The sequence below is a fragment of the Aspergillus glaucus genome, assembly GCF_001890805.1.
Source record: "Aspergillus glaucus CBS 516.65 unplaced genomic scaffold ASPGLscaffold_15, whole genome shotgun sequence".
Taxonomy (NCBI): domain Eukaryota; kingdom Fungi; phylum Ascomycota; class Eurotiomycetes; order Eurotiales; family Aspergillaceae; genus Aspergillus; species Aspergillus glaucus.
Genome location: NW_019170467.1, coordinates 130,417 through 153,124, shown reverse-complemented (window position 1 = coordinate 153,124; position 22,708 = coordinate 130,417). Strand labels below are relative to the sequence as shown.

The following is a 22,708-nucleotide window of genomic DNA, read 5'->3' as shown; positions in this document are numbered from 1 at the left end:
CTGCTCTGCGGTCCGCCTTTTCTTAATATACTTCATGCATGTCATGCAGGTACACCTCATCCGGAAAACACAGGCACATACCCTTCTCGTTCTCTTGCAGAGAGCCCAAGTGTTTTCGTTGGTCGAATCCATCCACTGTGCTCTGATTTGTACACAACGCTGCAGAAGCCTCTGGTTGTGGCTGTCTGCCACGGCTTCGTCGGATCCGATTCCGGATTACAACCTGAAAGTTTGAAGCAATAGTACCTATACAGCTATACCCAGACAGCTCCGGGATTGTTCTCGAAAAGGCAGGAGCTTGCTGTTGGGACGGATGCAGCAACTAGATTTGTCTCGACCAGCAATCAAAGGGCCCTGGCCCCTGGCCGCCCTGGAGAATGGCGGAGACCGTGGGTTGGGCACCGGTTTGCCTGGATTGAAATGCATACAGGGAGGGGAACACTCTTTGGGTGGTTGTGGAAAATGATTCCGAAATAATTGCTTATTACGCAGAACAAAGAGCAGTAGCAAACTGCATTGTGCACAGGCTGTTTCTTTGTATCTTCGTGGCTGTTGACTCGGCGGATGAGGCTCAATCAGCCGCACGACGTGTATATACGCTGATATAACCGGCTGAGGCGCAATTTGTGTGGGACAGCGTGGCTGAGCTCCGCATATCGCTGTAACATACGGTAACGCTTGGTCCTCCGCATAGCGTCATGGGCCGGGGGAACTCGCTAATCTCAAAAGGGAAGAATGAGCGGCGGTCGTTGTTGTCGCGAATCGTTTCAATTTTCTGACTGCATCTCTTTCTCTTCTGCCTGCTTGTGCACTTGGTGTGTATATATACCCCCCAGTATCCTCGCTGGATATTGTGTTGGCCTTCTCCTGTTCCTGTTCCTTCGTCCACGGTCCCTCCCTCCCCGCTTGAGTATCAAGTGAGCGGCCCGCCGAGTCAGCGGCTAGCATCCACGGTTTGCCGTCAGCATTATCTAGTGATACCTCTGTTATTGTTTGTTCAGATTCCACATGGCTCCATACGACGACTACCGCTTATCTTCGAGCATTCTGGAGAGCCCGCGCGACGGACCCCGTCACTCCAGAGAACGCCTGCATTCTCGTGGTCCTCCGGTACGCGAACGACCACGCCCGGCCTTCGATTATGATGAGCGCTTTGAGTCACGCCTGCATGCGGCTGACCGATATGGTCCTCCTGCCCGCCGGCCAGACAGGTACTACGATGATGCGGACTCGTTTGTCTCGTCTGAGCGCCCTGAACGCCGCCGGGGAGTGAGCCCTCCTCCTCGACCCCGCCTTTTGCGACGACAGTCTTCCCTAGATACCTTTGATCGCATCCCTTCACGCAAATTGGAAGAAATGTACTACCGGGGCCCTTCCCCCCGACTTTCACCGCCTCCGAGATCGAGATACTCTCCTCCGCGGCCCCATGGAGATGACCTCTATTACGAGGATATTCGCATCGCAGAGCCGGACTACTATGGAGACGAAGAGTTCAGAGGATTCCGTGAGCGGGACCGGTATCCAACTCGCCCTCGTCGCTCCAGTAGCCGTTTCCGTGAGAGGATTGTCGAAGAACGCATTGAGAGACCCTACCCCCGAAAAGGCAAAACTCGCATGCCCAAGAAGCTGGTCCATCCTCGGGCCATCCTCGACAGGGGCTATCCTTTTGAAGAAGAGGAAAAAGCGGTCATGATTCAGGTGGCTCTCTCCAAGGAGCAGATTGACGAGCTTGTCACTATCAGCCGGGAGATCAGGCGGGTAAGCGAGGGTAAGTTAAGCACTTGTCTTGGGTTTTTGGAAAGACATAACAGGCTAACTTCTTATTCCTCACAGCCCGAATTGTACGCACTTCTCCGTCACCCGTTCGCATGGAACGGCTTAGTATAGCAGATAGTCCACCTCGAGCAAGCCACGATACGTTGATTGTTGAGCGATCACCATCTCGGTCACATTCGCGCCATCACCGCCACCGTCGTGGGCACAGCGAGAGGACCTTGAGCGTTTCCCGAACCAGATCGCGATCAATATCGGCTCAGAGTCGTCGTCGCCGTCGGTCATCGCCTGGACGCCGCGAGGCCAATCGAGATGAGACTGGTCCTCTGGCCATTATGGTGCGTCCCCGAGACAGTGACGATGATCTTAAACTTGTCGGGCCACTGGAACGTCGCAGTGGTGACCTTACAGAGGACGAAGAAGTCCATGAAGTGAAAAAGGAGCGCAAGTGTAAGATGATCTGCGGTATAATCAAAGTGACGGCACGGTGCTAACATCTCTACAGCTCCCAATTCTCGACTTATCCGGGCAATGATGGCCACTCTGACTTAATTCTGATCAGCTCCCCTACGCTTTCCCTTGTTAATTACCCTTTCCCTTCATTTCCATTTCTTAATTTCTATGTTTTTACTTTTCCTTAAATGCCATACTGGAATATGGGCAGAATGTAATGATTGGAGGGCATATACTTGACGCATACCACGCCGCATGTTTACGATACATATGAGCTTAATGACTATAATTCCATACGTTGTATTTGTACCTTAATGCTCTAGCTGTATATGAAACTGGGCGGTGCGGCGGAGGCGGTGACGGCCCGCGTGGCCTTGACATCCAGAATCTCACCTCCCCTCCGTGATATTTTCCATCGCAATTCATCCCCTCTCCAGAGAATAATTTCTAAGATTCTACTACTATATCGAATATTCCTCCACTAGATTAACCATATCGCCCACCATCATGGACCGAGTACAAGCGTTCGGAAAGAACCTCAGGTAATACACCCCTCTTCCCCGGATCCAGTGCATTGCTTGTTTTGGTGGAGCCGTCATGTCGCATTTTACCATTGTGGTCGTTTAAGGAATCCCTGCCTGCTGACATGATCTGTTCTTGCTTTTTATTGCGGCTAGTGCGAACTTCACGCCCTTTGCTGCGCGCACGCAGCAGATGCTCAAGGAGCAATTTGGCCAGGTTGAGGACAAGACTCAGCTTCCCGACGAGTACATCGAGCTCGAGAAGCGCATTGATGCGTTGAAGCTGGTTCACCAGAAGCTTCTGCAAGTGACGTGAGTGTCTTCCCTTGTCATCCCGTGGCTTCAGAGCTCACCCCCTCTCCGATCCAACTTTCACATGAATATACTCCGTACTGACGAGTTGTTCTTCCCCACCCTCCAGCTCCCAGTACTCCAACGAAGCCTACGATTATCCCCCCAACATCCGCGAGTCCTTCAACGACCTTGGCCGTACTATCCAAGAAAAGGTCCAACTCCTCTCCCAAGCCGCCTCCCCCGCAGAGGCCCAGGCTGCCCTGACTGCCCCGCCGGCCGCAAAGCCCCAGCCCAAGACCTTCAACCACGCCATTGCCCGCGCCTCCCTGTCCGGATCGCAGACCCTGGCCCAGAGTGCTAACGGCGAGGACCCCTTGGGAGGTGCCTTGGAGAAGTATGCCCTCGCTTCGGAGAAGGTGGGCGAGGCCCGTCTGGCGCAGGACGCCCAGATCCAGTCGCGGTTCCTGGCTGGATGGAACACGACGCTAAACACGAACTTGATGTTTGCTGCTAAGGCGCGCAGGAATGTGGAGAATGCTCGTCTTATGTTGGACTCGGTGAAGGCTAGCAAGAAGGCTGCTGCCCGGGGTGACCTTGACAACTTGAGCGAGGAGGCCCGTGCCGAGATTGAGCAAGCGGAGGATGAATTTGTCGGACAGACTGAGGAGGCTGTGAGCGTCATGAAGAATGTAAGTTTACCCTTCCTTTGTTGTCAATGTGAGAGAACCCGCTCTAACCGTGTCCCAACCAGGTCCTCGATACCCCCGAGCCCTTGAGAAACCTGGCAGACTTGATTGCCGCACAACTCGAGTTCCACAAGCGGTCGTACGAGATTCTTAGCGAATTGGCTCCTGTCGTCGACGGTCTACAGGTTGAGCAAGAGGTACGTATATCTACATTCTTCCCAGTCCGGTTTATGTCCATTCTCTGACTATGGCTTTTAGGCTAGCTATCGTAAGAGCCGTGAGGGAGCGTAAATGATATCATGATTTTCTATCTTGTCGTGGTCTTTGTTTGTTCTCGATGTCTCAGCTTGTGTTTCTTAACTACCCCATCACTGTACTGCTTTTGTGCTCGGGATGAGCTTTCCATATACTCTTATGCTTGAGTTTGAAATAAATTCCCCATCGGATGATGCTTGATGATCAATTAAAAACGCTTCAATGATCTGAACATTCGCAGTAGCCTCGTAGTAAACATGGCGCGTCTACCGCGGCAATCCGCGAAGCGCAGCCGCTGATTTCTTACTGCCTCAGGCATAAATGTCACAGCTGGCCGCTCCGCAATCCGCCCATTCCAGACCGACCACTATCAGACGGCTCCTGTCAAGTCATATCCTCGAAGACTAGATTTGTGCTTATCCTGCGACCACGAACCATACTCACCAATTTACGCGGTCCGAAATACGATCAATAACGGCGGCAGCAACACGACCGATTCGCACCTCATAGCGGGAAGCTAGCTAGCTACGTCCGGCCCCGGAATCGAGAGTCGCAATCGAGCAAACGAACAAAGCATCGAGACCATCGCCGGATCTATCAATACGCGCTACGGGAGATAAATATACGGCGCTCACACGGATTACAAGCAAAGACGATTAATCGTGTTAGGTTTTGAGCTGGTCCTGAATCTGATTGCTTCATCTTAATCGATCCTTCCGTCACCTTTGAGGGAAGGCCGTTATCGATTGCGAAGCTCTCTACGCTACACTGCGGGAAGAAGGAAAGCATACAAGCAAAATGGCAGCTGGGTACGTCACACTTCAATCCATCAATGTCACCTCATGAGACGATGGAATATACTAACCAGTGACTCTCCAAACAGCGCAAGTCTAATCATCGGCCTTGTCATCGTCGTGCTCGCCTCTATTGTCGCGTGGGTGTTCAGTCCCAAGGGTGATAACCAGACGTTCGTCTTCCTTCCTCTCCCTCCTGCCTTCCTATGGGGGTATATGTGCGTGTTGGCTGACTGTGACTGGGTTCTAGGCTCTGGCGGAGTACGCTTATTCTCTCGTTTGTTTCGTGTTTCCTTATGTGGGGTAGGTATCTTCTCAGTTCGAGATGTGGATATGGATGGCTGACTTGAATAGCGATTATCTTCATGGCGCAATGGCATCCTCTTATCGCACCCAAGAGATCGGATATTCGACCTGATCGCGTACCGCAGTAAACACTTCTTCTGCGCTTGTAGAATCGGGTTTGAGCTGGCTGGCTGGTTAGGATGATGAATGGGATAATGGGTCTTGTATAGCTACGTTTTTCATTGTTATAGCGGAATATCAGAGATTCTTCATGCTTCTATTACAGCTATACATGCAATTCTATTGTAGACAGATTAACCAACTCCTACAACCCCTAACACTACTCGTTGGACCGCCCATCGAGCCATTAACCCTGCAACCGCCAACGCCACAGCGCGCAAATATCCACATCCCAGTAAGATATACAACGCCTCGATATTACTCAACAGCACTAAATGCGTATCCGCCGCCCCCAACGACAAAAGCGAACCCATCGACTCCAAGAACAAAGCCAAATACTGGTTCGCGGGAGCAGAAACAGGCACCATCGAGGCTAGTTTGGCAATCCAGCTCTCGGGCAACGGAGGCATTGGCCACGAGCCGGGTAATGACGAAGTAAATGATGAAATAGCAGGCGACAACCCGGACGTAGGCGCAGGGATTAGTGTCGCGATTGCTGTCGGGATACCCTGCTGTCGAGCGATGATGATGTCTGTTGGGTTTTGGGTGTAGGTCTCGGAGGAGGCATTGTTGCCGCCGCTGCCGTCTGGGCCCCAGATGACGAGGAGAATGGGGAAGAGCTTTGCGCAGCTGCTGACTAGCAGTGCGGTGCTGATGGCCGTTGGGCTTGCGGGTGCCGGAGGCGGGAGGGGTTGGACGTTTGTGATAGGGGCTGTGGACGCTCGTCTCAAGGGAGGTGCGACAGGGAGGGGTGGTGGAAGGGGAGGAGTAAGGTTTCCGGAGGCGCTGTTGGTGCGAACGAGAGATGGCGATGACAGCGAGGCTGGATCATGTTGCGAAGGTTTCGGTGGACTTGTCGCTGGCGGATTCGCGGCAGCTGTATGTGATTGCGCTTGCGGAGCCTTAGGCTGAACACCGGAAGACGAGCAGGTTGAGGGAGAAGGGTGAGATGTAGAGGGTTGGTTCGTCAAGGTGCCATCATTCGCGCTCCCTCCGCTGCTTTTACCAGTGTCACTATCGGCGGGACGACGTCTGGGGACCAACACGAACGCCAGCAAACGAACGGTAAGATGGTGCGCAAGCGTCGCGAGAGCGTTTAGAGTGAGGAAAAAGAAGTATTGGACGATGATCGGGGTGTGGATGAGGAAGCTGGACGTCACGGATTGCGATTTTTCGATGCGGGCCCAGGTCAGGTAGACGTCGAAGAGGAGAAGGAGGATACCAAGGCGGATAATGGAACGCTAAAGAGACGTTATATGTTAGCTTTGACTTGGTATAAGGTAAAAGACCGCGACTCACATCGAATTGGTTATCATCTCTTCCAAGCCGGTTGAAAAGGAGATGCCGGTACACCTGTCAAGTCAGCTTACCACTCTTTCCTCTTTCTACGAAGGGATGGTCTACACACCTGCGGCTTGATCAAAACCAGATCAATAAACAGCACGACAAAGTCATACTCGACGTATTTGTCCGCAAAGTGCTGGCAGCGCGGACATTGCGTCAGGCGCACGCCTTTGCCCAGCGATCGGTCATCGGCACGGCTGTAAGTGCTGTACAGGTGGGAAACCGGATAGGAGCATTCAATGCAGATAGGCATCGTGTCATTGGCGCATAATTATCCGGTCCATGGTACGGAGAAAGAAGTGAATTGGGAGAAGGTGCATCTACAGATTGTCGGAGTTGAAGCTCGTCCGAAGGCGGTGAAACATGTCAATATATTCAAGATAGCCCAGTCTTTAAATCTATGCTCGATGTCCAAATATATACAAGAACCTAATCAATCACACCAGTATTATCTGCCCAACTCGGCTCGATAGTGCGACAAACAGCCTCGTAATCCTGAAGCTTCTGCGCATCGTCAGGTAGACCCGGAGTCGTCCAAAACATCGTCCAATTAGTATCCGCCAACTTCCACGTCCCACGAGACCGCTCAAAGTACCATTTATTAACCGGGTTGTCCTTGCGACTGCGCCAGCAGAGTCCATTGGGGAAGCATGTGCGCACCATCGCATTGAATACCATATCCGCCACACCACCTGCGCCTTGGCTACGCTTCCGGACGGCGAACTTGTCCAGGTATGGGACCATTCGCGCGCGGCTGGCTTCGCTGTCGTCGTCTGGGATGCCGGGAGGTGTTTCCCAGGTGAGGATGGCACCGCCTTCGTACTCGCCTGCGATTATTACACCTGCTAAACGGTCGTTTACTCGTTTCAGGTAGTCCTGGACGTCGAGTTTGTGGTTAAAGGAGTCTTCGATTAAGTAGACCAAACGAGGCAGGTCAATACATGAATCAGTCAGCTTCACGCGACCTTCTTTGTTGGGAGCCCACACATGGACTCGTGTATCAGGCAGGACCGTCAGCGGCATGCCGCGTTTGACAAAGGTCGTGTGAGAGACAGGCGGGTTGAATGTGTTGTTGCCATCAAGGGCACTGCGCCGACTCATGGGCAGGGAAGACGAAAGCAATGGTTTGTCAGTGAGCAGATTGTGAATGAGCGGGTTCCGTTGTCGCCGCGTTCCCACGGCAGACACGGCCGAAACAGCAGTTTGCGGCGTCTGAGCCGAATTGGCTATGTCCATTGGCGACGAGATGATGCCGGATGATGTGGCGGGCAACATGGCAAGTGCCTTCTGAGACAGTCGGAGGTTTTCGATATGTCCATCAATCGCTTCTATTCCAGATCTTGCTTGGTTTGTTTGGTACGCTTGACCAGACGGCGTCGAGGAGACTTCCGAATTGACAAACTCCGTGAGAGGGTTACTATTGCCAATGGAAGTTGCCCCCTCATCAATTTTTGCGCCTTCAGGTGTCAGCAATGACTGTCCCACCCGCAGCAGTTCGTCTTCGATATCCTCAACCTCCTGCTCCATGTTGATGAAAACATGCGATGTCTGCGGTCCACTATATGCCGGGATGCCCCCTAGCGGATCCAACAGTATAACACGGTCTAAGGATACTTCTTTCTGAAAGCCCTTGATTCTATCGGCAGTGACCAATGGATCCTCATCAGGATTATGGGGGGGGTATGACAGCCCTGCAAACTCCTTGGTCAGAGCAAGCACGGCGTCGTTCGCAGGGATGAAAACCGCCCGGGGCGTATCCATGGTATACCCAATTGGAGGTACAATCACAGTATGTGCATCACGCAACGGATTCAGCAGCAGCTTTCGTGAGAACACCATGGGTTCCGTAGCAGTTGATGTAATGGAGAACCCCGAATCCAACCGGACGGACTTAGAATCAGGCTGCGCATCAATCGCGCTGGAAATGCGATCTGCTTGGTCTATGGCGATTTTCCGCAGCACATTAGGATCATCCTTTGTCCCCGGGTCCACTACAACACAACAGGGCAATCCCAGACGGCTCAGCTGGGCTAGGGTTTTGGCGACACCATCGATAATGGAGGCCTCGAGAAGCTGAGGTGTTGTGATCTTCACAAGAGCCAAGTGAAGCTTCTCCTCCACTACATCCTGTGGTTGAACTGCAGGAGTCGCATGCTGACGGAAGACGGGACTAGCGTAGACGGATCGCGAGGCACCATAAAACGAGCTGCCAGAAGATGACGGCTGAGGGATCAAAGCTGCTGCATTCTCTGTCGCCTTCGAAATCCCCGGTTCGGCTTTAAGTGTTGTAGGAGGGTTGTAATCTGTCTTCGGCTGCTGCTTGATTCGCGCCAGATATGATTTGGCTTCTCGCTTGGTCGGGGCCGAGCTCAACAGACTGAGGAAGAATTCCTAGCGACAACTATCAGCACATATTCCTATGGTGTATAGAATACCTAGGAGTTAGTTATACCCGATCAAGCAGCTTCTCCTTGGCCCGTCGGCCCAATCGATCGTTATTCTTACTAAAACTGGAAAATTCGGCGCTCTGGTGGACTGGCCGGTCGGCGCTGGAGGAAAAGGACCGGCACCATGGTCGAGGGAGGGGGTCGCGTTTAAGCAAATTATGATTATGTTGCTGGAGGTAGTCAGTATATAGGAATTCAATGCCGTACACAAGCATTGCGACGGATGAGGGAATGTATTTACCTGAAGCAACGAAGACTGAGCAGAGCGCGGCCACTTCAACGTGAAGGCGCTCATGTTTCATTATGGTCGCTCGAGGGAGAAACCAATGCCAAGAGGAGATGCATAGGAGAGAGAAAGAAGAAGAGGAAAAGAGTCAATTGAGAAGTTGGAGAAAAGAAAAAGCGTGGGGAGTCAAATTGATCTGAGTCGATGTGGGATAATGACGCATTGCCGCTTTCGGCCGTTCGGCGCCGATCCCGCTCTACTATGGAGTATAAACATGAAGATATTTCATTCATCTACTGAGCGATACAGCTACAGTCGGCTAGTCCCTCTGTCCGAAATCGACGGAATTCCATGTAGAATGCGATTCTCCTTGCTCTGCAACCTCTCCAGCGTTGCCTCGAATAACCGCGGAAGGCCGGTATTGCCATACTCTGTACCCTCGACTATCATCCGTGCAACCCCCAATGCTGACAAAAATATCTGGGGCATCCCATGACCGTTGAACCCGGCAATCACTGTCTGTTCAGGCTTCCCGGGTACAGGTCCGATGTGTGGGAGGAAATCCGTTGTATATCCCATGACTATACCCTCGGTTAGAACTATATATCCGACAAGAACAAGAGGGATGCAAAGAAGAGACATACTGCCTGTCCAGACTCGATCTGTGTACGCCCCCGTGTTCTCCCATCCATGAAAGTGCCGTTGCATGTAACCGTCAAAGTACTGCGCCGCCGATTCAACCAACCTGCTGTCATCTGTAACGTTGTACCAATTCCCCGGCTCACTCAGATACATTGACCGCGCGCCTCCAACGACGATACTTCCATCTGGCCGCGGGATCAGATAGTCATAATCCCAGTTGTTAAACCGTAATGTGTACGAGCTGTCCAACGGTTTTCTGGGCGGGTTAGGAACGACGATACGACTGCAGATGCCTCGCACCGGAATAATATGGTTTTGGAACTCCGGGGCTAGGGCTGACGTGTAAGCGTTGCAGGCGTACACGACTTTCTTTGCGCGGATTGAGCCCCGGTTGGTCGTTACTGCCCAACGTCCGTCCTTGTCTGGGGTATCGGATACTTGCAGGACGGGTGTGTATGTCTGCAGATTTGCCCTGCTGGCTATTGCCCTTTTGAGAAGGTGCATTATAAGTTTGTATGGCCAGAGTCGTCCGGCACCGTAGCTGAAGCAGCCCCGTGCGCCTTTGACGCCAGAGAACTGCCTGTTGTAAGTATGTCTTTTTACAACCGCCTCAGATGAAAGTAAACATACAGCTTCTGCCTTCTCTCCGGTATTAATCTCAACAAGCTTACTCGCTTCCAATCCATTTGCCACGAGCGATTCTAATCCAGCATTGAGTTTGGCACAGTGAGCATCATCCAGCTGAACATCAATGGCATGAGCCACTCTCAAATCGCACTCGACCTTCTCCTTCTCGACAAAAGACTGGACAGCCTGGAGATTCTGCATTTCAAACGCAGCTACTTCAGCTGCTGCTTCAATGCCGTGGTCGTTTGCTAGGGTGCTGGTGCCATTGTAGACGTCGGGTTTGAGGTGACCTCCTATTGTGTAGAAGCGTGATTAATAAATCACTTTCTCCTTCCATTCCACACAAATCAAGAGATTTAGGGAAAGCGGATGAAATGAGAGGAGTAACCTCACCATTTCTCCCCGTCGCTCCCGAGCAAGCCTGTCTAGCTTCTAGGATCACGATAGATGGCTTCTCTTTCCCCGTGCTCTGACTCTGCTCAATACAATGGTAAGCCGTTGCTGCCCCCGTATATCCAGCACCGATAATGACAATGTCGCTGGACTCGGGCAGCGTCTCGGTCGACCGATTATTGTCTAGAACATCTGGCTGGGAGCGCCAGAAAGAGGTCATACCTCCGCCGACGGGGAAGGGTTTGGCCATAGCTTGGTAGTCAATGTTCAACGTTGATAGTTCGGTGCAGTGGATGTAGCTGTTGATTCAAGATTGGGTGACACGGATGCTGTACACGTACTTATCAAGTGTCGTATACATTCGTCGTAGTCAATGATTGGCTAAGACCGCCGACATTGGACATGAAGATGCGGAGTAGATAATCTATCTGTACAAGGTATATCCGAAGATAAGCAAGGATCTATATGTACTCGTATGCACCATCTATTGGACAGGAACTAGACTGATATCGACCATTACAGTCTTGCTATATTTACCCCTCAGACGCAATAATCCCTGCTGCCATCTCCGGCAAGCTATCAGCCGTCACCTCCATCTCCCCAAACAACTCCGGAAGTGCCTGCTTCTCATACACAGTACAATACGCTCCTTTAAAGCTGTTTTTATCAGTTATCACATATATCACAGAGAGATTGTAAGGGAAAGATATGACCTACCCCGTGCGCCTCGCCGCAGAAACATCCCACATATGCGCCGCCGCAAACCACGGCTTCTCTCCACCCTCCGTCTTCAACCTCTCCAACAACGGCCGATAAGCCCCGGGATCCGGCTTCCCAACACCAGCCGTGTCACACGATAGGAGATTCTCCGAAGGCATCTCAACACCCGCATTGCGCAGATACGCACCGACCCGGTTCAAATCGCCGGCCGTGAGCGCCCAAACCGTAAACCCGGCCTCGCGGAGTTTCTGTACACATTCTAGTGCTCCAGGGCGGAGGTCTAGATTCGCGTATTCTTGCATGATATACGCGAGGTCTTCGTCTGTGCCGACGGTTGCGGGGTCCGCAATGCCTGCTTGGTAGAGCATGCGGTGGAAGATCTTTTCGAAAATGGTAGCATAGGGTGTGTAGGCGCCTGAGACACTGAGATAGGTGTATTCGCGCTCGGCGACTTCGACCCAGGTGTAGCCTAGGAAGGATGGTTGGACGCCGTGTTCGCGGAGTTTGGGGCCTAGGCGGGTGTCGATGGCGTTGTAGATGCGGTCGTAGGAGACAAGGGTTCCTACGACGTCGAATACGACGTTTTTGTTGGCTGGCATTGTGATATATTGATATAATGATTGCAATCCGGTTGGGCGGGATGGATTCGATAGATTTAATTGTGGTTGGCAGTCAATTTATATAGGGCTCAGTCATTGTCTTGGAGTCATTTCTCCGCCGGCTTATCTTGTGTGATGCGGGGAAGATCCGTAATGGTTACATCGGAGGATGTACTTTTGAACGCATATACCACGGGCTAAATAAAAATAAAATAAAAACAAGGTATTCAAGAATGGGGTTGACCTTATCTGGACTTGATGGACCTGACTCTATCGGCCAGGATCACTGTCCAGTCTGGATGTATACAGATATCACACTTATTAGATAGGCCGGAGTCCAAAACAAGATGAATATTCTTCCCTTCCACCAGAATGTATATAGAAGTCTGAAGATTCACTTACGTTTCTGGAAATCGTCTCTTATAACCATAACCAAATTAACATGGCAATCCAACAGGATATCTCAAAGTTATCCAAATATATACCCAAAACCTCTGATATCGAGAAAGAAGCAACGGACGTCAGCAATGGCACGACGGTGGTATTTGGAACGGCCATTGACAATGCCGGATATCATCGCAGACTCGGAAGAAGGCAGATCATGATGATGACCTTCGGAGCAGGCGTAGGCACTGGCTTGTAAGTTGTGCTGGTTGAAAACCGCCCCTGTTCTAACGAAGCGCAGGTGGATGGGAACAGGAACAGCCTTGAAATATGGTAAGTTTCCGGGGAAAGGGAGAGCGGTTCGCAATCTTGATGGCTAAGTCTTCACAGCGGGCCCTGCTGGAACTGCCATTGCCTATACCATCACTGCGTGAGAAACCCTTCAGCTTGTTCGGAGTGGCAGGCTGATTGTAAACCAGCATGATTGTGTATCTGCAGTTCACTTCCATTGGTGAGATGACCACATACAAGCCTGTTCATGGTGGCTTCATCCGCCAGTGTGTCGAATACGTCGAGCCGGCATTTGGTTTCGCAATTGGCATCAATTTTTGGTTTAGTGTGAGTCCATACAAACCACCATCTTGGCGTATCTTCAACATGAGCACAAGGCAATAGCTAACCTACTGCTATAGTGGGTTATATGCATCCCAGCCGAAATCACCGCCGCCGTATCAGTGCTTGAGTTCTGGCCACAAACCACTTCGGTGCCCTTGGCAGCATATATCACTATCTTTCTGGTAGCAATATCCCTTGCAAACGTTTTTGGGGTTCGTCTTTATGGCCACGTTGAGTACACGATGTCGTTCATCAAATGCCTAGCCATTTTTGCAGTCATTTTCTTCATGCTCATCATGACATCTGGCGGTATTCCTGCCACAAATGGGCCTATCGAATTCCGCTACTGGAAGAACCCCGGTGCATTCAACAATGGCATCAAAGGGATCGCCAAGGCGTTTGTCCAAGCTCTCTTCAGCTTTGGAGGAGGTGAGTATAGCAACGATTTTTTGTTAATCCAATTCCAACTTGCTAAGCATCTGACTAGGTGAGCACATTGCTATTATCGCCGGTGAGGCCAAGGAACCAAGAAAGACGGTCCGCAACGCCGTCAACCCTATATTTTGGCGGATGGCCACCTTCTTCGTGGTCAATATCTGGCTCGTTGGAATGTGCGTACCGTACGATGATGAAAATCTCATCAGTAGTAGTGGCACCTTGGGAAGCCCCTTCGTCATTGCCATTGAAAGGGCTGGTGTGATGTGGTTTGCCCATGTCATCAATGGTTTCATCTTCCTCACTGTCATCAGCTGTGGGATCACAAGCGCCTATATCGCCACTCGTAGTTTGGCTGCTTTGGCTGACCTGTCTATTATCCATCCATTTTTCGGCCGGAAGGATACAATGGGTCGACCGTATGTGGCCTTGGCAATCAGTATTGTTCTGGGAGGAGGTCTCTGTTACCTCAACTGTAGCAACCAGGGGGCTGTTGTGTACGAATGGTTTTCAGATTTGGTATGTTTCCAATTCTGTAGATGCAATAAAATCCAAGCTAACCATTGTCTAGGTGGGCATATCGACGCTCTTCCAGTGGGCAGGTATCTTTATTTCTCACATCCGGTTCCGAAGGGGCTTGAAGGCTCAAGGCATTGATTACCGCTCCCTTCCCTTCCGGGATTCTGTGGCACCATATGCTCAATATCTGGCATTGGTAGTAGTTGTCTTCATCGCTGGCTGCGAGTTCTATCTTGCCTGTTTCCCATTTGGTGAGAAAGGGTCGGCCAAGAGCTTCTTCTCGTCGTACATTGCAGCGCCTCTCTTCTTTGTTGATTATCTCGCATACAAGGTGAGTGTCTGCACCGTAATATTGATTCGAAGCATTGTATTGGCTAACAAAAGTCATTGTATTCCGCAGTTCTATTTCAAATCCAAGATTGTTCCAGCATCGGAGATGGACTTTAAGGAAGCCTTTGCATTTGACGAAGAAGATCGACTGAAAGCCGCAATGGTAAATCAAGATAGCCAGGATGGTTCGAAATCGAAACTGACGAAGAGACTCAAATATTTTACACTTGGATGATCTGGGTTTCAAGTTGAGGTGTTGTGTGCTGTCAACTGCCATACATATGTCCGGTGCAAAGCAAGGACCAACTCTGATGTCAACCCGTCAGAACCTTATTGTAACCTCTCTATATATGTAAGCTATTCCAGTCAGTTAATAAATCTATGTCTCAGTCTGTTTCCAATTGTGGTCCTGTCCAGCTCGGCCAAGCGCAGTATAGTGGGCCAGTAATCGGACGGAAGGATCCCCGATCCCTGTCTCGGATACTTGTGGCTTAAGCGACCTGGCAACGGAGACTCGACGTCATTCAGACAATGTCTTCCTCTGCAAATATGAGAATTGCTGTTGTAGTCGTGATGGTGGACGAGGAACTGCATTCCGTCGCTGGGCTGACTCAGCCGTAATCCCGGGCGGGCGATCTCGGCGTAGTGATAGTGGGAGGAGGAAGTATGGCTGCCCCGCGATTCACAGTGCTCTCTTCCCTAGAATTCTGCTGGGAATTGCATTGTCCAAGTTGAATCTTGCATAGAGTTCAAGTTAGAGTACTGTTGTTTCAATCCAAAGTTGTGCGCCTCCTCCACACTGAACGTCCCCGCACTCTTACCCGACGGTCGCAAATTCTTTGCCTCTGGGTCAAGCCTTTTGATCCCTTGCACGGTTCCTGAACGTCCCGAGAGCCCTTGGCCAGGGTCAGAACTTTTTCTCTACCTTAACCTACTTTCTCATTCACTGCTTCTAGACCAGAATAACACATTCAAGCGCATATTAAAGGTGGGATTGCAACCTCTCCTTGGTCTGTTCTCTTATCTTACCCGCATTAAGCTAACTGAGGCTCCCCACCGTTCCATTTCTTCTAGGCTCTCTTTCGGATCTCTCCGTGCAATTTTCAACTTCGCGGGCCATTTTTCATTGAACGTTCAGAACTCTCGACAGTTCTCCTAATTCCTCTATCCGAAAGGCGCATATTCGCATAAGAACAGAAACAAGAAGAGAGGGGTAAAAAGAACGAGAACCAAATCTACGGAAAATCCACCGAAATCGATCAGATCGCTACAACCATGACAGACCACACGGATAGACCAGCAGAGCCCATTTCCGAGGTCGAGCCCACCGATTTCAAGCCGATGTCGAATGTGGAGGAATTTTCGTTGCCGATGACCGCTGATGATATCGCTCGAATGGATCCGCGTCTCGGAGCCGCCATGGCCTCGGGCCTACCTCTCGAAGACGTTGATGACGACGATGAGGAAGATATGGATGAGGGCTACGTTGCTGTCGACCATGATGATACCAGTGATTTCTCCTATTGGTTCCGCCGTCCACCAGTGCACCAGCGCACCCAGTTGGATGAATTGCACCCGTTCGTGCAGGTCCTCTCCGTATCCAATGTCGACGATTGTGTCCGAGTGGAGAATGCCCTTCCGGAACCCGAGCGCTGCTCTCGCGAAAAAGTATGTTGAAATCGGACCTTGTTCCATTGCTGCGGAAAGGATGCGAGGTTTTTTTTTTTTTTTTTTTTTTTTTTTTTTCAGAAATTTTTATTTTGTGCCTATGGGACCCGTTTGGCTTTTCCGTGTGACCAGAGGCATCGTCGTGCATTATTACTCTTACTGACTGGTTTCTTTCTTCTCCAAAGTTCCTATACCGTCTTAACAAATGCCCCGAACTCTCCTTAGGTCTCTTCACTCTCCCTGTTATCCCGGAGGGAGAGCCGAAACCTCGCGCGACATTGGTGGGACATGTTGTCGCCACTCGGTCCTCGGCTCCTCGTGTGACAGACCACTCCATGCAGATGCCCGCCAACTGGAGGAACGAACGGTTGACCGTTGAGAATGGAGAGACAATTGGTCATGATGAATACAGCAACACCATTGCTGTGCACTCGCTTGCGGTGCTTCCAGAGCACCAAAACAAGCAAGTCGGTACCACTCTGATGAAATCTTACATTCAGCGGATCAAAGAAGCCGCCATTGCCGATCGCATTGTCCTCATTGCACACGACCACCTGGTGCCTTTCTACGAGGTATTGGGGTTTGAGAACCGTGGACCTAGCGAGTGCAAATATGGAGGCGGTAGTTGGTATGATATGGTAAGACTTTGTCTCTCCCTCCTTTTGTAATTGAATGAAGACTGATAGATGTAGTCGCTGGAACTCATGGATGAGTGATACGTTTTCTATCTTCTTAAACAGCTGCTTATTTCGTTCTGCATCGCTTGGTGGTATGGACATTGTCGGTTGCATTACCCCTTTCTGACTCGTACTTTGTCCTTTTGTCTTCCCTTTTTCGTTTATTTGCGGTTTGGTTTTACAGGGCTGGTCCAAGGAATCTAAGAGCAACGGAGTTTCGTGCTGGGCTATGACGACTAACTCTATGATGTCCGGGTTAAGCAGGGTGGTTATCTGGTGTACCATAGTGCACGGTAGTAGCAATGTACATGACGATATGAATGATTCTTTGCTATAGCACAAAAGGTTGACTTGTACTCTGTAGACTACTGCACTCTGTAGTAACAGTATCTCTGCGGAGTAGGTTAGTAACACAATCACCGCCCGGCAGAACAGCCCACCGCCCAGCAATTTTTTTTCCCGCTCATCCAACTTTTTTCGTCCTCACAACAACAATCAGCATTCAAGAGTCGTTTTACAGTGATTTCGACTCGGCCCATCATGAAGACGACGTGGAAAGATGTGAGTTTTTGATTGCTATTATATGCGTTAACTTGGACGGCGAGTCGTGGTGATGGCAGTGTACTGATTGCGAATTTTTCACCGCTCGATTAGATCGCACCTGTGCCCACCAGCCAGGAATTCCTGGACATTGTCCTGAGTCGCACGCAGCGACAGCTTCCTACGCAGATTCGTGCTGGATTCAAGATCAGCCGTATTCGAGGTATTTGGCGACCCAATTCGTTGCGTTAAAAAACCGTGGCGGATGCGATAAAATCCTGGGTTGAAAATTGGTCGCTGATAAAAAAATCTTTTTTCTGTCATGCAGGTTTCTATACTAGGAAGGTCAAGTACACACAGGAGACTTTCTGCGAGAAGTTCCAAGGGATTCTCGATGGATTCCCGAGATTGCAAGATATTCATCCTTTCCGTAAGACACCCGGGACTGTCAGTTTTTTGTTGATTGGGCATTTTCTGACCAATTGCCTCCAGACAAGGATTTGATGAACACTCTTTACGATGCCGACCATTTCAAGATCGCCCTGGGTCAGGTCTCAACCGCCAAGCACCTCATCGAAACCGTTTCTCGCGACTACGTCCGTTTGATTAAATATGCGCAGTCTTTGTTCCAGTGCAAACAGCTCAAGCGCGCTGCGCTGGGTCGTATGGCCACCATCTGCAGACGTCTGAAAGATCCTCTCGTCTACTTGGAGCAGGTCCGCCAGCACTTGGGTCGTCTGCCATCGATTGATCCCAACACTCGGACTCTGTTGATTTGCGGTTACCCTAACGTCGGAAAGTCCAGCTTCCTACGCAGCGTCACCCGTGCCGATGTCGATGTTCAGCCTTATGCTTTCACCACCAAGAGTTTGTTCGTCGGGCATTTCGATTACAAGTACCTGCGATTCCAGGCCATCGACACCCCTGGTATCCTGGACCACCCTCTGGAGGAAATGAACACCATTGAAATGCAGTCCATTACCGCAGTTGCTCACCTTCGTTCCGCCATTATGTACTTCATGGATCTGTCCGAGCAGTGTGGATACTCCGTTGCCGATCAGATCAAGCTCTTCCACAGCATCCGACCCCTTTTTGCCAACAAGATCGTGTTCCTTGTGATCAACAAGATTGATGTCAGACGGCCAGAGGACTTGGAGCCCGAATACCAGCAGGAGATCCAGAACATCCTCAACTCCGGCGATGTTGAAATCTTGCAGGTGTCTTGCACCACCACCGAAGGTGTGACTGGGGTGAAGAACGCTGCTTGCGACAAGCTTTTGGCTGAGAGAGTTTCGCAGAAACTCAAGTCTGGTTCCAACAGCGCCGGTACCCCTGGTGGACGACTTGGCGATGTCCTTTCCCGTATCCACGTCGCCCAGCCTACGGGTGGTGTGCAGCGTGAGACCTTCATTCCCGATGCTGTGAAGAACCTGAGGAAATACGCCAAGGACGACCCGGAGCGCAAGAAGCTCGAGCGGGACATCGAAGAAGAGAACGGTGGTGCTGGTGTCTACAACATCGACCTCAAGAAGACCTACGACCTGGCGGACGACGAGTGGAAACACGACAAGATCCCCGAAGTCTGGAACGGCAAGAACGTCTACGACTTTGTGGATCCGGATATCGAGGCCAAGCTCGCTACTCTGGAGGAGGAAGAAGAGAAACTGGAGCAGGACGGATACTACGAGTCCGACGAGAGTGTCGAAGACGTAGAGGAGGCGGACACCCGTATGAAGGCGGACCTGATCCGCGAGAAGCGCGTACTGATGCGCAACGAGGCCAAGATGCGCAAATCCCTCAAGAACCGCGCCCAGATCCCCCGTACCGCCAAGTCCAAGAAGCTCTCCCATATGGAGAAAGCCCTGGACTCTGCCGGATACGATGTCGACGCTGCTGCTGCCCGTGCCCGTTCGCAGAGCCAGACCCGCGGCCGCCCGCTTACTCGCGACACGGACGACAACAACGACGGCGACTCTATGGATGTCGACGCGGATCCCCGCCAGGCGATTGCCAAGGCCAAGGCTCGTGCTCGCAGCCAGGCTGCCACAAACCGTCTGGAGGATGGTGTTCAAGACGCAGAGCAGCGCACCAAGGCCGACCGTCTCAAGAAGCTGGGACAGAAGAAGATGAACCGGATGGCGAGAGCAGGAGAAGCAGACAGACACACGACGGCATCGCTGCCGAAGCACTTGGTATGTTCCCCTCACTTGTTTCTTCTGATACTTGTTCGTATACTAACCATGTTACAGTTCGCCGGAAAGCGCACAATCGGCAAGACACAACGTCGTTAAGGACTTGGGTGGGGACGTTGACGAAGCGACGAAGTCCGATCTTAATATTGTTCTTATTGACATTGGAATTCCGGGTATTCAAAAACTGGCGTTTGGGTTGACCTTTCTCGTTCTTCGTGCTTTTGTTCGTTTGGTACTACTTTATCTTGACAATACCTCATGGATGAATATTAACACAACTGTTGTCTGTGATCCGATCTCTATGGCATGTTGATGAGACTTTGCAATGTTGAGTGTTGTATATAGAAAAGAAGTTGTTGAGTTCTATGTTCATGAAAAATTGCAAGATTTGATCCTATTAATTCGTATGCTGCATTTACATCATCATCCAAGCCTATATTACACTTTAAACTAAACAAAACCAAAAAAGACTATAATGGTACAAACCCCTCCATCCTCTTCCTATCCTCCTGCTCCTCCCTCTTCAACCGATCAGACCTCTTTCTCTCATAAACAGCCCGAACAACCCTCTTCATCTGCTCCTCGCCCTGCGCGAAATTCGCTTTCGCAAGACCAACCACTGAATCGATCTGCTCCGGCGTATACACGAAATTCCACGTCGACAGAAAATCGTCAACGTCGGGATCAATAGACCCCGGATGAGGCGCCATCGGCCACGCAGGATTAGAAATCTCTTTGGCAACGGTTGAATTCTGTAACGTGCGTGTTGGAGCCGGAGACCGCGACATCGCTGAACCCTGCGGTAACTCAGGTGCAGAAGTGTTGGGAAGGAGGGGGAAGTAGACGACCGCGATACCTGCGTCGGGACGCATGAGGCGGAAGTCTGATTCGGCGTGGTTTGCGTGCTGTGGGTGGAAGAGGCGTTTCGAGGGTGGTGGTTCATCGCCCGAGACGCGCTCTTGCATTGTCCCTACCCAGATGTTACAGTAGCTTAGGTCTGTGTCCGAGGCGGCGGGGCGGTCTCCTGCTGGGTTTGTTTCGTTGTTGGACTCGGTTGTGCGGGGGATTTTGAGGTTGCGGCCATGCATGTGTTTGTCTTCGTGTTGGGCGCGGGTCATCTTGGAGTCTAGGGATTCATCGCTGATGTTTTGGGGTTCGCGGAGGATTTCAGAGGTTTGTTCGGGGTTGTCCTCTGCCTTGGGCCAGCCGGCTCCTACGGGCCAACCTTTGATGCCGCGTTGTCGGGCGTAGCCGTCTACCACGGAGAGCCAGTTCTCGCGCTTGATGTCGGCGGATGCATCGAAGGTGACGATAACGTCTACGTCTCTGCCTGGTCGGAGGAGGGGATAGATCGGTAGGTTGTTGCTCATTCCGGCGTCCATGAGCCGGAGATGTTGGTTGTTGAAAATTGACTCTGGGCAAGACTCTGGTAGCATATCCTTCATGCCCAACACGTAGTTTGGTATAGTAGCCGGGTCGATGGGGTGGACTCGAACGAGGTCTTTTGTCTTGCCTTGAATGAGAGAGTCGATACCACCGAACCCAGCTATGCCTCGGATCACTGGCCGTATCTCCTTGTAGTAGTGGGAGAGGGTTGCGCAGAAAGCGCTCCCCCATACGCCCATAAACTCAGGAATACGGGTCTCTGGGGTTGGGAGTTCTCCGCTAGAAAATAAATCCTTGCCCTCGTTGAAGTGTCTTCCTAAAGCCCAGGTTGGTATACCAGCACCGAGCTCTTCGCAGAAGAACTCGTAGGGGGTAAACTCGAACCACTGGAACCACGCCTCGCTTCTTGACTCCCTGATGAGTCTCTCTGGCTGTCGGCGTCTTTGCATGTTTGCATCGTCTTGGAGTTCCTCAAGAATTGGAATTTCATGACGCACAGCTGTGTAGATCGGGAGTGGATGGGCTCCGTTGTCAACGTTGGGCCGCTGATTTGATAATTTGAGGTCGCGATCAGATACCCCGAGTTCACCACGGGGCACGAGCAGTCTTGCTGACAGCAAGATTCCATAAATGTCCACCAGGCCAAAGTCCGCACCAGGGTCGCCTTTCAGCTTCTCGATCATCCCACTCAACAGATACTTGTTAGTGGGAGCCGTTGTGAGCAAGCTCAGGGCTTTGGGTGGAAATGCGATATGCACACCCAGTCTGTTTTTCAAATGGTTCATTAAGCGGTTGAAATTGCCCCGAGCGATAGACGAGTGGTATAGCGTCTGCAGCCAACAGCTTCCGCTAACCCCGGCCGTATAAGTGACGCAGTCCCAGAGACCGGCCTCTTGTGCGGCAAGATATGACCCTGTGCCAGCCACGAGGGCACGCAGGCCTCCTCCTGAGCCACACATGGCAATGATTGGGACATCCTCGGGGTGGATATCTGACTCGGGTATGTTAAGATAGACTGCCAGTGCTCTCACCGCGTGCTGTTGTCGTTTTTTCCGAAACGCCTGTTCCTCAGGACAGAGACTATCTCCAACACGGACCCTAGCTTCTCGCAGAATTTCTGGGTTGATGTCCGCATCTTTGGATTCCCGCCATACCTCGTCAGCCAGGGATCCAGGAGACATTGAGAGCTCTCGTTGAAGCTTCTGGACTGTGCCCGGCAAGTATTTGGTCCAGTCTGGGATAATGTATTGCTTGATATCAATATCCATCCATTCATTCGAACCAACGGCTTGCTTCACATCCCCGAACTTGTGTAAGATCCTCGTCCACATAGAATTGTCGTGGTGCGCTTCCTCGGAGTTCTTATCCGCATCGTTCCCACGCGAATCGCCCGCATTATGCCTGTTGAACGGGTAGAAAGCCTCTCGCGGAGCCGTAGTAGAAAATGCCTGCTTCTGGTCTGTAGGAAGTGATTGTCTGTTCAATTGAGCCGGATCTCCTGTTGCATACAGCGTCCCAGTACCCACAACTAGGGTGGCAGGAAGGGTTGTCCAACGAGAACGTAGTATAGCAATACCCATCTTGCCCTGGGTACTCCGTTGCGAGGAGGAAAAGCAAAGCGAGGGCAGCATCCAATTCCTCTTGTTGCCATTCCAGTCGAGTCAATTGGGCCCCTGAGCCTCTGTGATTCCAGCCTCTCTGCCAGGTTTCATTGATCAACGAA

At 51.2% G+C, this 22,708-nt stretch overlaps 11 protein-coding genes across 11 annotated transcripts; 6 read left to right on the top strand and 5 right to left on the bottom strand.

Moving 5' to 3' along the window:
• The first annotated feature begins 622 nt into the window (after nt 1-622).
• ASPGLDRAFT_528040 (uncharacterized protein) lies at nt 623-2,529 on the top strand. Its single transcript, XM_022547840.1, has 3 exons — nt 623-1,768; nt 1,834-2,223; nt 2,279-2,529. Exons 1-3 carry the CDS (start codon nt 1,009-1,011, stop codon nt 2,323-2,325), a joined length of 1,197 nt encoding a protein of 398 aa, XP_022399041.1. The 5' UTR covers nt 623-1,008; the 3' UTR covers nt 2,326-2,529.
• Nucleotides 2,530-2,733: 204 nt separating this feature from the next.
• Nucleotides 2,734-4,018, top strand: ASPGLDRAFT_129954 (BAR domain-containing protein; the record flags this gene model as incomplete). The annotated part of the gene is made up of 5 exons (XM_022540930.1): nt 2,734-2,768; nt 2,904-3,059; nt 3,169-3,730; nt 3,793-3,924; nt 3,986-4,018. The coding sequence occupies 5 exons, from the start codon at nt 2,734-2,736 to the stop codon at nt 4,016-4,018; spliced, it is 918 nt and encodes a 305-aa protein (XP_022399040.1).
• A 322-nt stretch (nt 4,019-4,340) lies between these two features.
• Nucleotides 4,341-5,340, top strand: ASPGLDRAFT_49120 (uncharacterized protein). Its single transcript, XM_022547035.1, has 4 exons — nt 4,341-4,791; nt 4,866-4,949; nt 5,027-5,079; nt 5,131-5,340. The coding sequence occupies exons 1-4, from the start codon at nt 4,781-4,783 to the stop codon at nt 5,208-5,210; spliced, it is 228 nt and encodes a 75-aa protein (XP_022399039.1). The 5' UTR covers nt 4,341-4,780; the 3' UTR covers nt 5,211-5,340.
• ASPGLDRAFT_174796 (sterol homeostasis protein ARV1) lies at nt 5,302-6,872 on the bottom strand. Its single transcript, XM_022542833.1, has 3 exons — nt 6,650-6,872; nt 6,541-6,594; nt 5,302-6,482 (listed from the first exon to the last, which is right to left on the bottom strand). Exons 1-3 carry the CDS (start codon nt 6,836-6,838, stop codon nt 5,376-5,378), a joined length of 1,350 nt encoding a protein of 449 aa, XP_022399038.1. The 5' UTR covers nt 6,839-6,872; the 3' UTR covers nt 5,302-5,375.
• Nucleotides 6,873-7,014: 142 nt separating this feature from the next.
• arg2 (acetyl-CoA:L-glutamate N-acetyltransferase) lies at nt 7,015-9,327 on the bottom strand (the record flags this gene model as incomplete). The annotated part of the gene is made up of 3 exons (XM_022544776.1): nt 7,015-8,976; nt 9,038-9,202; nt 9,274-9,327. The coding sequence occupies 3 exons, from the start codon at nt 9,325-9,327 to the stop codon at nt 7,015-7,017; spliced, it is 2,181 nt and encodes a 726-aa protein (XP_022399037.1).
• A 240-nt stretch (nt 9,328-9,567) lies between these two features.
• On the bottom strand, nt 9,568-11,170 carry ASPGLDRAFT_130581 (NAD(P)/FAD-dependent oxidoreductase; the record flags this gene model as incomplete). The annotated part of the gene is made up of 4 exons (XM_022540974.1): nt 9,568-9,839; nt 9,903-10,476; nt 10,531-10,820; nt 10,921-11,170. The coding sequence occupies 4 exons, from the start codon at nt 11,168-11,170 to the stop codon at nt 9,568-9,570; spliced, it is 1,386 nt and encodes a 461-aa protein (XP_022399036.1).
• Nucleotides 11,171-11,184: 14 nt separating this feature from the next.
• ASPGLDRAFT_49115 (putative 2-haloalkanoic acid dehalogenase) lies at nt 11,185-12,546 on the bottom strand. Its single transcript, XM_022547034.1, has 2 exons — nt 11,638-12,546; nt 11,185-11,577 (listed from the first exon to the last, which is right to left on the bottom strand). Exons 1-2 carry the CDS (start codon nt 12,237-12,239, stop codon nt 11,454-11,456), a joined length of 726 nt encoding a protein of 241 aa, XP_022399035.1. The 5' UTR covers nt 12,240-12,546; the 3' UTR covers nt 11,185-11,453.
• Nucleotides 12,547-12,756: 210 nt separating this feature from the next.
• Nucleotides 12,757-14,912, top strand: ASPGLDRAFT_152927 (uncharacterized protein). Its single transcript, XM_022542316.1, has 8 exons — nt 12,757-12,878; nt 12,925-12,956; nt 13,014-13,053; nt 13,103-13,241; nt 13,316-13,667; nt 13,726-14,192; nt 14,245-14,523; nt 14,593-14,912. The coding sequence occupies exons 1-8, from the start codon at nt 12,841-12,843 to the stop codon at nt 14,755-14,757; spliced, it is 1,512 nt and encodes a 503-aa protein (XP_022399034.1). The 5' UTR covers nt 12,757-12,840; the 3' UTR covers nt 14,758-14,912.
• Nucleotides 14,913-15,797: 885 nt separating this feature from the next.
• On the top strand, nt 15,798-16,858 carry ASPGLDRAFT_130180 (polyamine acetyltransferase; the record flags this gene model as incomplete). Its single annotated transcript, XM_022540945.1, has 2 exons — nt 15,798-16,190; nt 16,376-16,858. The coding sequence occupies 2 exons, from the start codon at nt 15,798-15,800 to the stop codon at nt 16,856-16,858; spliced, it is 876 nt and encodes a 291-aa protein (XP_022399033.1).
• Nucleotides 16,859-17,362: 504 nt separating this feature from the next.
• On the top strand, nt 17,363-19,821 carry ASPGLDRAFT_49112 (putative GTPase NOG1). Its single transcript, XM_022547033.1, has 5 exons — nt 17,363-17,428; nt 17,522-17,630; nt 17,736-17,837; nt 17,900-19,599; nt 19,657-19,821. Exons 1-5 carry the CDS (start codon nt 17,408-17,410, stop codon nt 19,696-19,698), a joined length of 1,974 nt encoding a protein of 657 aa, XP_022399032.1. The 5' UTR covers nt 17,363-17,407; the 3' UTR covers nt 19,699-19,821.
• Nucleotides 19,822-19,978: 157 nt separating this feature from the next.
• On the bottom strand, nt 19,979-22,656 carry ASPGLDRAFT_49111 (putative phospholipase A2 (PlaA)). Its single transcript, XM_022547032.1, has one exon. It carries the CDS (start codon nt 22,563-22,565, stop codon nt 20,070-20,072), a length of 2,496 nt encoding a protein of 831 aa, XP_022399031.1. The 5' UTR covers nt 22,566-22,656; the 3' UTR covers nt 19,979-20,069.
• Between the last annotated feature and the right edge of the window lie 52 nt (nt 22,657-22,708).

Bases quoted from the DNA above. Each gene is read 5' to 3' on its own strand.
- ASPGLDRAFT_49111 (XM_022547032.1), bottom strand. From the start codon at position 22,565: ATGGGTATTGCTATACTACGTTCTCGTTGGACAACCCTTCCTGCCACC.
- ASPGLDRAFT_528040 (XM_022547840.1), top strand. From the start codon at position 1,009: ATGGCTCCATACGACGACTACCGCTTATCTTCGAGCATTCTGGAGAGC. The intron at 1,769-1,833 runs GTAAGTTAAGCA...TATTCCTCACAG, and splicing joins GATCAGGCGGGTAAGCGAGG to CCCGAATTGTACGCACTTCT. The intron at 2,224-2,278 runs GTAAGATGATCT...ACATCTCTACAG, and splicing joins AGTGAAAAAGGAGCGCAAGT to CTCCCAATTCTCGACTTATC.
- ASPGLDRAFT_49112 (XM_022547033.1), top strand. From the start codon at position 17,408: ATGAAGACGACGTGGAAAGAT. The intron at 17,429-17,521 runs GTGAGTTTTTGA...CCGCTCGATTAG, and splicing joins TGAAGACGACGTGGAAAGAT to ATCGCACCTGTGCCCACCAG. The intron at 17,631-17,735 runs GTATTTGGCGAC...TCTGTCATGCAG, and splicing joins CAAGATCAGCCGTATTCGAG to GTTTCTATACTAGGAAGGTC.
- ASPGLDRAFT_152927 (XM_022542316.1), top strand. From the start codon at position 12,841: ATGATGATGACCTTCGGAGCAGGCGTAGGCACTGGCTT. The intron at 13,242-13,315 runs GTGAGTCCATAC...CTACTGCTATAG, and splicing joins GCATCAATTTTTGGTTTAGT to TGGGTTATATGCATCCCAGC. The intron at 14,524-14,592 runs GTGAGTGTCTGC...TGTATTCCGCAG, and splicing joins TTGATTATCTCGCATACAAG to TTCTATTTCAAATCCAAGAT.
- ASPGLDRAFT_49115 (XM_022547034.1), bottom strand. From the start codon at position 12,239: ATGCCAGCCAACAAAAACGTCGTATTCGACGTCGTAGGAACCCTTGTC. The intron at 11,578-11,637 runs GTAGGTCATATC...TGATAAAAACAG, and splicing joins TCTGCGGCGAGGCGCACGGG to CTTTAAAGGAGCGTATTGTA.
- ASPGLDRAFT_49120 (XM_022547035.1), top strand. The intron at 4,950-5,026 runs GTTCGTCTTCCT...ACTGGGTTCTAG, and splicing joins CCCAAGGGTGATAACCAGAC to GCTCTGGCGGAGTACGCTTA. The intron at 5,080-5,130 runs GTAGGTATCTTC...TGACTTGAATAG, and splicing joins TTCGTGTTTCCTTATGTGGG to CGATTATCTTCATGGCGCAA.
- ASPGLDRAFT_174796 (XM_022542833.1), bottom strand. From the start codon at position 6,838: ATGCCTATCTGCATTGAATGCTCCTATCCGGTTTCCCACCTGTACAGC. The intron at 6,595-6,649 runs GTGTGTAGACCA...CTGACTTGACAG, and splicing joins TGGTTTTGATCAAGCCGCAG to GTGTACCGGCATCTCCTTTT. The intron at 6,483-6,540 runs GTGAGTCGCGGT...ACGTCTCTTTAG, and splicing joins GAGATGATAACCAATTCGAT to CGTTCCATTATCCGCCTTGG.